The 13,175-nt window shown below is 42.3% G+C and overlaps 1 protein-coding gene across 1 annotated transcript in view; it reads right to left on the minus strand.

Moving 5' to 3' along the window:
* Positions 1-12,573, minus strand: part of MDH1B (malate dehydrogenase 1B) — a gene marked incomplete at its 3' end in the record, with an annotated part of 30,813 nt that extends 18,240 nt beyond the window's left edge. Inside the window, exons 1-5 of the mRNA XM_084259581.1 lie at positions 12,533-12,573; positions 8,219-8,327; positions 4,757-4,891; positions 4,100-4,245; positions 195-691 (exon numbers count right to left, since the gene is read on the minus strand). Coding sequence (XP_084115707.1) covers positions 195-691; positions 4,100-4,245; positions 4,757-4,891; positions 8,219-8,327; positions 12,533-12,558 — 913 coding nt within the window. The 5' untranslated portion in view covers positions 12,559-12,573. The remainder of the gene's footprint in view (positions 1-194; positions 692-4,099; positions 4,246-4,756; positions 4,892-8,218; positions 8,328-12,532) is intronic.
* Positions 12,574-13,175: the final 602 nt, after the last annotated feature.

A 13,175-nucleotide genomic window follows, 5' to 3' on the forward strand; every position in this document is an offset into this window, starting at 1 on the left:
TTTTTGGTAATGATGGACACATTACCTAGCCATAAAAACCAGTAAAAACATTTTCACAGTGGTCAAGTCATATAATGAGAAGTTTGCTTGTTATTCCAAATATCTGGCATATTCCTAGAGGGTAAGTGTTCTTCCTAGTGCTTTGCAATCATGTTGTTTCAAAACAAAAACAGAAATGGAAACAGTTCACTTACATGAGGGTGCTGTTTTTAGTTTTCTGGCCAACACAGCTTTGGCTTCGCCTTCCACCCCCAGTGCCACAGCGACAATGTTGTGTGCCAAGGTGGGGGCATATCTTATAAGCAAAACAGCCTTAAGATTCACAAAGGACTTTCCTCCTACAATAACTTTTACAGACTCATGAGCATTTTTCTCAATCAGGTATCCATAGAGCCTGCACAGTGGAACCTTGTGTCGGATGTAGTCTTCTAAAGAATACATCTCTTTGTCAATACTGTCTTCCAGAATGATGATCACGTGGGCCTGGTGGAAGGCATCTTCCACTTGGGTGCAGATGGAGACACTTTGGAGGAGGGGTGACACCAGGTTCCTCATCTCTGTCATAAGGATTTTGAGATCTTCTTCTGCCTGCTTATTGTCAAATAGAGTTATGCTAATTTCCGTATTCGTTCCAAACACTTCACCGCTTATTAAGATGGGAATTAGGTTGTAGCAGGCAAGGGCAGATGCACTAATAAAAACGCAAACATGAATGTGAATGGTTAAATCTTTTGCCCCCTTTAAGCCTTTATTCTTTTTTTTTAAATTATATACTTAAAGCTATTTTTTTTTTAAATAGAGGCATGTTTTATTTATTTATTTGGTTGGTTTATACATGCACTGGGTATAGTCAGAAGCGCAGGAGGGTGAGAGAATTCACCAGAGCGGGGAGCAGAGCAGGCAGAAGGACCGAAGTACACTGCTGAGGGGAGCAGCGGGTGGCAGGAGAGGTCTGCATGCCGTGTGGGACCCTCCTCAGGTGGCCGGGGAGCAGCCGGGGATCGAACCGGCACCTAGAGGTCGCCAGCAGCTTCGCAACCCAGCGCTCAACCACTGCGCCACCGGGGAGGCCCCTAAAGCTATTTTTTTTTTAAGATTTATTTATTTATTTATACAAGCACTGGGTATAGTCAGAAGCGCGGGAGGGTGAGAGAATTCACCAGAGCCAGAGCAGGGAGCAGAACAGACAGACTGACGAAATACACTGCCAAGGGGAGCAGCAGGCGCTGTGAGAGAGGACTGCTTGCCATGTGGGACCCTCACCCAGTGGCCGGGGGTCGAACTGGCACTGCAGAGGCTGCGGGCAACTTCGCAACCCAGCGCTCAACCATTGCTCCTCCAGGGAGGCCCTAAGCCTTTATTCTTAATAGGTATTTCTGCATGTGAATTTAGTGGGGTGATTTAATATCTTAAATAGACATACATAGCTGTATAGACACTTTTAAGACTAGAAATCAAAAGCAGAACAAAGAAGGACATCACAAAAAAATATGGGCCAATATCTCTGATGAACACAGATGCAAAAATTCCCAACAAAATACTAACAAACTGGGCCGGCCTCCCCTGTGGCGCAGATGTTGAGAGCAGGGTTGCGAAGCTGCCCGCAGCTTCTGCAATGCCGGTTCGATCCCCGGCTGCTCCCAGGCCACTGGAGGAGGGTCCAACGTGGTGCGCAGACCTCTCCTGCCGCCCGCTGCTCCCCTCAGCAGTGTACTTCGGTTCTTCTGCCTGCTCTGCTCCCCGCTCTGGCTCTGGTGAATTCTCTCACCCTCCCGCACTTCTGACTGTACCCAGTGCTTGTATAAATAAATAAAAATAAAAATCTTTAAAAAGAACACACACTTTAAAAAAAAATACTAACAAACTGATATCAACAATACATACAAAGGATGGCTCAGCATGACCAAGTGGGATTTAATCCAAGGGATAAGGATATACCTTATGCAAATCAATTAATTTAATACACCACATCAGTAAAGGGAAGGATAAAAATCATATGATTATATGAATAGATGCAGAGAAAACATTTCAGTAGATTCAGCACCCATTTATGATGAAAACTAACAATAAGTGGGGGATGAAAGGAATACACCACAACACAATAAAGGTCATATATTACAAATCCATAGCTAATATCATAATGGTGAAACACTGAAAGTTTTTCCTTTAAGATCTGGAACAAGGTAAAGTTGCCCACTTACCACTTCTATTTAATTTAGTGTTAGAGTTCTTAGCCAGAACATTGCTCAACAAGAAGATATAAAAGGAATACAGGTTAGAAAAGAAGTTAAACTAACATTATTTGCAATTGATATGATGGTATACATAAAATACCTTAAAGATTCCACTAAAAAACTATTAGGAACCATAAATAAGTATATCAAATGACATGCCACCAAATCAATATACAAAAATCTGCATCATTCAAATACTCAAACAAACTAGAAGAAAAATTAAGAAAACAATTCCATTTACAAGATCACCAAAAAAGAATACATTTAACAAAGGAAGTGAAAGGCCTGCATAATGAAAACTATAAGACATTGTTAATGTTACGGAGCAACCCCGATATAAAATGGGTTGCCTGGCTGTGGGTCCTCACCCACTTGCTAAACATTAAGAGAAGTAGAAGACGACACAAAGAAGAAAGGTATTCTGTGCTTATGGAGGGGGAGAATTAATGCTGCTAAATGCTGTTTTAGCAGATCCCATGCAATGAAACCTTAACAAATTTCTAAGACATTTGACTCAAGAGCACATAGGAAAAAAAGCAGAACAAGAAATTCCCACTACTAACCCTTTCAGCCGGTGATCTCACAACAATCCCCAAATGAGCAATGTATCTGTTTATGATTTTTCAAGTTGAATATGCAGAAAGCAAAATTTAAAACAACTGTGTCATATTCCTCTACTTACATGTTTATATTTCCTCTTAAAAAGATTTTTAAAATTCTACTTAACCATAGCCTTTTCTTATTTGATACCCTTATCTATAAAACAATGACATATGTTAGAAAGACCTATCTTTTTCAAAGCTTTACAAAGAATCACAGGATCAGCACAAGCTGCTACTGTGTCCCTGTAGGTGTGGTTACAAACTCCAGACAGCTTTAATGACCCCTGAGGGGAGTTTAGAAATGCAAATGGGCATTTTTAATTTGGGTAGCAGGTTTGGGTAGCAGAACACTGGAGTTTCAACAATATCTATAATTTTAATCCTTTATTTAAAAAAACTAAAGCAGGTGTAATATTTATTAAATCTGGGTGTTAGATTAAAATGTGTTTATTACATCATTCTCAGTTCTTTTCTGTATTTAGAATATTTCATAATAATAAATAAGTTTTCAAAGGTGTGTGTATATTAGGACACACACAAGTAGAGTGAGAACAGTGTGAAGGACAGATTGTGGGGGTAGAAGAAATAGAAGAAAAGGGGAAGAAGAAATGGAACAGGACCAGCAGCAGGAGATGGAGAGAGAGTATAAGACAGGAGAAAAAGTGATGACGAAGACTGCACATGCCTGAGACTGAGAGCAATGAGGGGCAAAATGAGAAGAAGCGTACACGAGAGACGAGGGAGTGGGGTTGCAGAAAATGGGTACCTAAGGAAGAGTAGGGACAGTTCTTGCAAGTGGTAGAGTCTGTGAGATTGGCAGGGAGAGGGAGGAGGAGGGGGGAAGGGACAGCAAGGCAGAGCAAGAATAACAGTAGCAAACAAACAGCACAAGAGACAGAATGATGGAACCAGAGCAGCTGGAGACAGTTATGCAAAGTAAATATCTTTGCTATAAAATTACTCTTAGATTTCATATAGGTGTATATATTTAACATGTATATATGTGCATGTATATATACACATGTGTCAAATCAATACATGTTCTAAAACCCCTAATTGGAGCTATATTGGGAGATACATATGTATATACACAAAGGTATATCTATCCATAAACATATATACAGATAAATACATGCACGCATGCCTATACACATGCATTCAAATGTCAAACTTGACATTCAAATATTCTTCCATCATGAAATCACACTTCATTGTCCTCTCTAACTATAAAAGACTTTATATTCCTGGGTTGGACTGTCCCACCTGGTGATCCAGACCTGCAAGGGGTTGACGTGACATTGCAGAGCTTCTTCTTTCTCTAGCTCTAGTTCTTTATGCGTCTGAAGGTTCTCTTTAGCAATTAGCTTCATCAGCTCAGTTGTCATGCTAGAGGTGACACTATAGTACAGCTAAGTAATTGGGAAAGAAAAAGACAACACAAGGGTTGAAATAATTAGCTGATAATGGCTATAATGCAAAGTTCTTATTTTTTTTTTTAAATAGAGGCATGTTTTTATTTATTTGTTTATTTGTTTGTTTGCTTATACATGCACTGGGTACAGTCAGAAGTGCGGGAGGGTGAGAGAATTCACCAGAGCCAGAGCGGGGAGCAGAGCAGGCAGAAGGACCGAAGTACACTGCTGAGGGGAGCAGCGGGCGGCAGGAGAGGTCTGCGCGCCATGTGGGACCCTCCTCCAGTGGCTGGGGAGCAGCCGGGGATCGAACCGGCGCCGCAGAGGCCGCGGGCAGCTTCGCAACCCAGCGCTCAACCGCTGCGCCACTGGGGAGGCCCTGCAAAGTTCTTATTTAAGGTCAGAATAGAGTGAAAAGTGACCTAAGAGAATACCTTAGAAAGTAAGACATTTGAAATATAAAGTGAGAGAACAATAATATTTTGAACAGGTAAGTTGATTTATGTACCTGGGCATGCTCCAAGAACTCATTGTATCCTCCCAAAAGCAAACCCTTTCCTCCACGATCCAACAGTTCTCTCCAGATGATGGGGGACTTTTTGTGATTCCATTTATTCTTTTCACACAAATCTTTCAACCAATCCTATTGAATGATATTTAAAGGGAAGTCATACATGAAATCTCGCTCAGGATTCAATGCATTTCTCAGGAATGCAAACACTAAGATACTAGCTTGTTTTTAATTACACTGTGTAGATATAATTTTAAAAATTAGGTATTTTAAGCTGTAAAATGCAAATACAGAGAAATAGTGATGTGTTAAATAGCAAAATAAACAAAGCAGAAAGAATATTCTTCAAATTCCTTGACCAAATAAAAGTACTGAAAATTGCTCTCTGGCTGAGGAGACCTGGAGCCAAATCTTCTATCTCAACCGATATCCAAACTATTCAACTTAATTCAGCTTCTTCTCTATGAAATATTTCCAGGCTTGGATCACATACATTTGATATTGCTCTCCAAATATGTGAGTATAGATTATCTTGTTCAGGCTGAATCAATGAGCTAAGAGTTATCTGGCGATTTCTATTAATGTTTAGTAGAAAAAGTTTAAATAATGATTATCTGGTTTGTGGAAACGGCATTCCAACAACATAAGACAGAGAGCAAAATTCTTCAGGGTACAGTACATAATAACGTTCTTGTCTTTGGGGGCATATGTAACAGGGTTACCTTAGAAATAAAATCTTAGAAAGGGATTTCCCTTTTTGCTCTTAAATGTCCCTAAGCCTTTATCCCACCATAAGGCAGTGGGTGCTGCTATGAGGTGTCACCATGCTCCTCTGGTCACGGGTGATGAGCTTGGCCTGTGGAGAAAAGGGACTCTACCCCCAAGGACCTTCAGCACAAATCTGCTTGTGTTGATGTCCTGGCAGAAGCTGGGAGAATAGTTCAGGGCCGGACCCTGAGGGTCCAGAAAGTTGGGCAAAAGAGAATTATTGAAATGAATCACTCTTCTGCACCACTTGGAAGGACCTCAGAAGACAGTGATATGTTGTTAGGATGACATTCAAAAGCTTGGAGAAAGTGATGGTTCACGTTAAATCAAAGAAAAATGTGAGAACTGCCATGGAAGAAGGCACCAAAAGCTAGTAAAATGGCAGCTGGGGCAGATGTGCTGCTTTGTAAAGCTGGAAACCTACCAGCCTGGAATACTGTAAAATACTGTATTCAGCAAAGTGACAAGGACTGCAATTGTGTGTGTGTGTCTATGTGTGTGTGTGTTGCCTTTCCTGCGTTGTAGAGAGTTCAGACACCCTGTTCAAGAACATCTATGGGACTGGTTAAACAGAATGTTTAATATCACTCAAGGGAGCCACTTCAGAGAGAGGCATTTTGCACATAACCATGGATTCCACTGGCCTTATCACCTATTGCTCCACTGACAGCCTGACAGAGGGAGTGGAAAGCCCACTGAAGGTACAGGCACCAGCTTGGAGACTGATATCTTGCGAGAGCATCATTTTTCAGGATGCAAAGTATACCATAAATCAATATAATGTTTTGCCTCAACATGATGAATATATAAATCCAGGAAACAAGGGGTGGAATTAAGAGTTACTCTGTTTATCATCACTCTAGTAACCTATATGGAGAAATTTGTGCTTCCAAAAATTCCCTCACTCTAGACTCTGTGGGTCTGAATCTGTGTGTGCGTGCACACACAGACACACGCACACGCACTTGCACATGCGTGTAGAGGAGCATGGTGGGTGGGCAGAGGGGGGTTCTAGAAGGAAGAGCCTATTAAATTTTATTTTATTATTTTTTAAAGATTTATTTATTTATTTATTTATACAAGCACTGAGTACAGTCAGAAGTGCAGGAGGGTGAGAGAATTCACCAGAGCCAGAGTGGGGAGCAGAGCAGGCAGAAGGACCGAAGTACACTGCTGAGGGAAGCAGCGGGCGGCAGGAGAGGTCTGCGCGCCATGTGGGACCCTCCTCCGGTGGCTGGGGAGCAGCCGGGGATCGAACCAGCATCACAGAGGCTTCAGGCAGCTTCGCAACCCAGCGCTCAATCGCTGCACCACCGGGGAAGCCCAAGCCTATTAAATTTTAAACTATGGCTGCCACTTGGTCACATTGAGCTCCTGTGTCAAGAAAGCAGGAGTTACTACATTGAATGCACTAATCGGTCCTGGGGATCATAAGCAAGAAGATCAGCTACTACCCAATGTGAGCAGGAGAGACCATTTGGCACCTAGGTGACCCATTCAGGCATTTTGGAACTGCTCAGTTTTGTTAGTAAATGGACAAATGCAACATTCACATCCTGAAAAAGGAATAGTGATTAGAGCTCAGACCTCCAAGGATGCAGGTGTGTGGAGGTCACCCCATCAAGTAAGTCAGGCCAGCAGAAGGTGAGGGGAGTCCATATGGATAGTAGAGAGGAAAGGTGATGCATGCAGTTAAGGCTCTGAAATGATGTGCATTTGACTAACCTTCCTCTTGTAAATTAAACAGGGAGGGACGCCAATTGAAATCCTGGAAAAGTTGTTCCCAGATGAATGAATTATATGGAGCATGTGGATCCAAAAGTCACAATTGGTGAACCGAGCAGATCCTATTACATGTATTGGGTTGTCGGAAATGTAATGACATATTTTTTTCTATGTTTTCTATGCAAAAATGTGTCATGAATTTTCCAGTAAATAGTTCAGACTCCCCATGGTGACCAAGGCACTCATTATAACACCCACTGTGTGTACTGGCTACTGATGGCCCAGGGCTGAGTCTTTCTCTAGGAACTGGCCTCTGTCAAAGGAGGTTCCCTTGCCCAGGGTTAAATCCCTTTCCCAGGGGCAGCCTGCATCAACTACGGTTAACTGTGGGTATCTCTGTATTTGGGATATCTCTGAAGGGCCACCTCAGCTTGAGTTCCCTAGAGGACAGGCTGAGGTCACTGGCACAGCTGTTCTCCAGTTCTGCTCTGTGGCTCTGTGGCTCAATCCTGCTGCTCTCATGCCTTCCCAGGATGTTGTTCTCAAGAGCATTTCACAGCAAAGGAAACCCCTTCACCCACATCTCCATTTCAGTCTATTTGTGGGGAAACAGAGTCCCAAGGAGGGGACTTTTGATGAAACCAGTGCCTCATGTCATTAGAAATCAATACTGAAGGAGAATGAAAAGCTAAATTGCAATGTAAGTTCGGGGGCTGGGGGGCGGAGGGTTGGGGAAATCAAATTTATTCCACTTGGTCAGGTTCTCATTTGTTCTACTAGGCTTTAGGAAGAAATAATAACATTTTCAGGCTGATAGTAGAGATATATTTTATTAGTATTAAAGTATCTGCAGTATGTGAACATTGATTAGTAAAAACTACCTGATACATTAGCTAATAAAATTTAATCAAGTTAGAACACATTTTTGTGCATGTATGAGTTTAACAAAGTGTAAAGGCTTCTTACCTCCCAAACATCAGGATGTTGCATAATTTTATGTATCTGAAAATCAGGAAGATTCTTGTGTAAATAGTCTGCCAGAAGTTCTGCTTTAGCATAATATGGGCAGTCTGCTCTACCTAAAAGAGTTTAAATTAGCAATGTTTTCTTAAGTATTTTTCACATACTTGCAGAATAAATCATACAGTTATGTTATACTTTAGTCCATAAAGTAACAATATAAGCTGCCACCAGAAGAAATTTTGATTTTTATTACATTGATCCAAATAAAATAAATTTCCTAGGCGGTCAGAATCTTTAGTACTAAAATGAGAAAGGGGAAAAAAAAAGACTACTGAGTATTTACTCTCCTCCAATACTATGTTAGACCTCACTTCCTCTAAGAGGCTGTCCTGTTGCTATTTAAGCATGAAGTCCTAACAATGAACTGTTCACTAGTAGCCACTAGAAGGCAGTTTGAAGTGAGGAGTGGTGGCAAAATCACATGTGGATTTGAAATGTGTGGCAGGACGTATTGGGGGAAGGAGAAGTTGAGGGAGAAAAAGCATCTGGGACAACATGTGTTTTCTGGCTTGGGTAGATGATACTGACTTTATTAGAGAGAAATCATGGGTGAGGAGTTTAATTACAGACAAGTGCCATTGGAGGTATCTAGTATACCTATGTGGCTGTGACCAGCAGATAGCTAGATCTGTAAGTCTGAAGTGCGGGCCCCATGTAAAGGCTTAAGATGCAAATTTTGCAGCCATCAACACACAGGACATTAAAGCCACCAAAATGGGTGGGACTAGGTGTCTGGTAGAGCAGAGGAGCAAGGGCCAAGTGCAGAATCCTCTCTATAGTACTCTTCCCGAGGTACTCCCAGTCACCAGTTCTTAAACATCATGGTGACTTCTAGGCCATCAACTACTTTCAACCTGCACTTATTTGTCTCCCTGTCTAATTCGAATCCATGCTTCATGAATTCATACCACCTTCTGGCGTATGTCTTAAATTATCACACCCACAATACTGTTGGAAAATCAGCTTGGTAAAGTCCCTCCCCCTGGAAGAACCTAATTATCTGACTTTTCTCTGTCTGGGTTCTATCTGCTAAGCGTCATGGGAAAACCTGGTGGAACCAAGCCGAGAGGCACCATTAAAATTTCACAATCACCAGATTGAACTGGTGCATCAACTCTGCCTGTAGACCCCTGTTTCTCTTATTAGCACACACTTCTGTTCTGCACAATTATGGTTCTAAACTTTATCCACTTCCTTCAAACCTCTTCCTTCTCTCCACACCACCTCACTAGCAAAAGACAATAGACAATCTTGCTTTTTACAAAGACTAAGCCAAATCATACAAAAATAAAAACAAAGAAAACATTAGGTGGGGATTATCCTAGCCTCCTGCCATCACACCTACAAGCTTGTCTGCTTCTGTATATCTTTTCCTTCTTTCCCCTATTCAACAGAAGTGGAGTCTTATTCCTGTCTAGGTTTTATCTCACAATTTATGCTCTGCACATCACCCTTTTTTGCCTCCAGAATTGCCACCAAAGCTGCTCCTTTGATTATCCCTCTTCTTAGTATTTTTTCTCTATTTCTAATGTCTCTTTCTATCATATTGAAATATACTCTTCATTTAAGTTTCTCTTGTCCTTAAAACCCAAAAGTCCATACCCCCTTCTAGATTTGGACTTCCACCTGCCTTTTTCTACTAAAACTTTTAAAAGCATTGTCTACAATGCTACCCCTTTCTTCACTTGAATTTATTTTTTCATCTTGCAATCTGGCCTTTCCAAAATTCTCCAGAAGATCTAGACTTTCATCTCACAAAATCCAATGAAAACTTTTGATCCTTATTTTGTTGAACCTTCATAGCATTTGCCTCCCTTCTACCTTTTTGAAATGTCACTATGGTGGAGGCATTCTTCAGATTTTCTTCCTACTTCTCTGGTCATTTCTCACTATACCTTGTAGGTTCCTATTCCTTATCAATCCACTAAAATGCTAGCATTCTTCAAGGCAATTCATTTTTATACCCTGCATATTTTTTCCTGGTGAATCTCCTCCACTCTGAAGGTTTCAAATATGAATCTGTATTTCCAGTTCAGATTGAATTCCTTATCTTAAGGTCTATAGCTTCCTGTATTTTTCCATCTCCATCTGAATATCTCACAGCACTCAGGATGTCTGCAACAGATTTTGTCACCACTTTCCACTAAGTATGTTCCTTCTCTTATGTTCTTTCTTGCCTCCCTATACCTTGTTATCTAAGAGTTTCCAAGTATTAAGAGTTTCTAGAGTATAAGCCTACTTTTCCTTTTTATTCAGTGACTTCCCATCTACCCCATTATCTAAACAGATGGTTGGGAATAATTTATTCTTCTCAATAACTTGCCTTTCCCCACCTAATCAGACATCTCGTTCTGTAGATTCTGCCTCTCCAATTTTCTGGCTTCTTTCCATTTCCATTGCTTACCATCCTGGGCCAGGTCACTATTATCTCCTTCCCAGATCATAGTACCAGTTTCTTAACCAGTTTTTCTCTTTCCACACTGTAGTGACAACACTCAGCTAAAGGTGAATTTGATTATTTTTTTCTCCTTCCAAGAACCTTTCATGTACTTTGGATAAAGTCTAAAATACTGAACATGTATCACAAGAATCTACATCTAGCTCTGGTTTCAGTGTATGCTATTCTTTCATGTCTTCTTTGCTGCAGTCCTACTAAATCTATTTCAATGTTCTGGTTATTGTGTATGCTCACTCATCATGACCAAACCAGTTTTACTTATTCTAACCTCACTCCATACTAACCACGCCTAAATTATTGTCCTCCTTCCTGCTAGGTAACGCTTTATCATCTTGCAGGTCTCTGCTTAGAAATCACTCCTTCTGAGAAACCCTCAACTTCTAAATAAGGTCCCTTGCCACTGCCCCTACAGAATCCTGCCCTACCACAGCCACAAATACAATATTCTTTGTAAGTTTGCTTACCACTGTCTTACTGGCATACAGTCAGTCAGTGCTCAGAAATAAGCTTCAGAATGGAAACACAAAGAATAATGGAGTCTCTGGCAGGTGGGAGATGTCAATTCCATTAATGCATCAGAGAGATTAAGAGACAAGAGGAATAAGACAAGAACTGAATAGCTTCTGTAGATGTCCCTGGATACTTGTTTCTTTAAGGAGGTAGAAATAAAAGCCAGATTGAATAGAAAGAGGATCTGGAGAGCGAAAAGCCATCTATGCTTACAAGAAATTTGCTGAGACGGGAAGGAGGCAGGTACAGTAAACTGCTGTAGTAAAAGCCTCTTCACTGGTTTTCTAGATAGATGCCAGTCATATCTTCATTGTTGACTAGGTAGACTTTCTAAAATGCAAATCCATTAAGGATACTCTCCGGCTTAAAATTTTTCAATGATTCCTCATTGCTTTCAAGATACAGTTCAAAGATCACTGCTTGGTGTAATTGAGGGGCAAAGATCTGGATTCTGCTCCTGTTCTAGCCCCAGGTCCAGTCACTTCCTTCACACCAGATTCCCCAATAGGCCGTGAGATTTCTAGTCTCTTTGTCTTTATCCCCAAACTTCATGTAGGGTAAGGAAAAATGTCAGGATTTCTGCCCTCCCACCATCAGGATAGATGATGGATCCCTGTGGTCCTGAATGCCTGCCTGATGGAGGGCACCTGGAATAGGGTGTGGACATAGGTAGATGGGATTCACCTGGGCTGAGACTGGGCTTTTAAGGGCGGCATCACGGGGACGCCAGTAGAAACTGAAAGAGAAGCGGAGAAGCAGCAGAAGCCCAGGGAGAGAGAAGGTCGGAGAGCCCAGAGTGAAGACTTGCTGGGGGTTGGGAGGCCGGCCAGCCTCCCAGCACCCCTGCCTGCCGTATGCCTGGTGAACCCCAATAAAAGACCTGTAAAACCCACTGAGGACTCTGACTCCTCCTTTACCAGGTCTGCTGGATCAGAAAGCCTGCCCTGTGTCCATTCCTGCCCTTACACTTCACAAATTAGTTTCTGTAATTCCTGCCAAAGTTCCATGCATGTCTTTCTTATTGCCTTCATCACACCCTAGCAGAATTACTCGTTTACATGCTCCTTCACTTAAGGCTCCTCCAAGGCAGGGATGTTTATTTCCTCCCACTGTGTCCCCAATGTCTCTCAGTGCTTTGCACAGGGTCACTACCTAGTAAACACCTTTAAATGAGTGCCTAAGAAAGCCTGGGGTGGTTCATGCAGTCAATTAAGATCACTGCGGAGCAAATACAGGAGGCGAGCAGGTGTCGCTGTTCTGAGTGATCTGAGCATGGACGCCGGGATCACTCACCTGCGAGCACGAACTTGGCCATCGTGAAACAGCAACCCGGGCAAGAACCGCGGCTTCGCGGTCTCCTGGCAACCACACAGTGGGCGCAGCGCGCAGGCGCATTCTGACCTTGAACATGGGGTGGGGGTTTCCAGGGTCTGTTTCCTAGTGGGAGAGGTGGCTAAATGTTGGGGTACACCATAAAACATGCACTGTAAAATCCCTGTAGTCTTCTACGCCTTTCCCTGCAGGCAAGAAAACGAATCATTTTCTTTGACAGGCAGTCTTTTCGTAGAGAAACGCTGCGCGAAGTACGCTTTTTGACCCATAAAACCATCCGTAGATCTCGCGATATCGCGGTCGCGGGGACGCTGTCATGGCCGCGCCTGTATGAAAGCACGCGGTTCTGCGCTAGGGTGAGTGGAGGGCGGCAAGAGACTGGGCCGCTGGTGTTTTAAGGCCTTAGACTTCTTACTCTGCGCAGCGCGGTCTCAGGAGTTTCCCGAGCATGAGTTTAGAGAGGTGGATTAAGACAGGGCGACTTAGCTCCGAAAGGACGGGTTCCTTGCCTAGGTTTTCTGGTGACCACTGACCGGTGTCTCCGCCTGCCCGCATCGCTTTCGTTTGTTGCTTTCTCCTTGTCAATTCCCTAATTCTAAC

The sequence above is a fragment of the Talpa europaea genome (assembly GCF_964194135.1).
Source record: "Talpa europaea genome assembly, chromosome: 1".
NCBI lineage: Eukaryota > Metazoa > Chordata > Mammalia > Eulipotyphla > Talpidae > Talpa > Talpa europaea.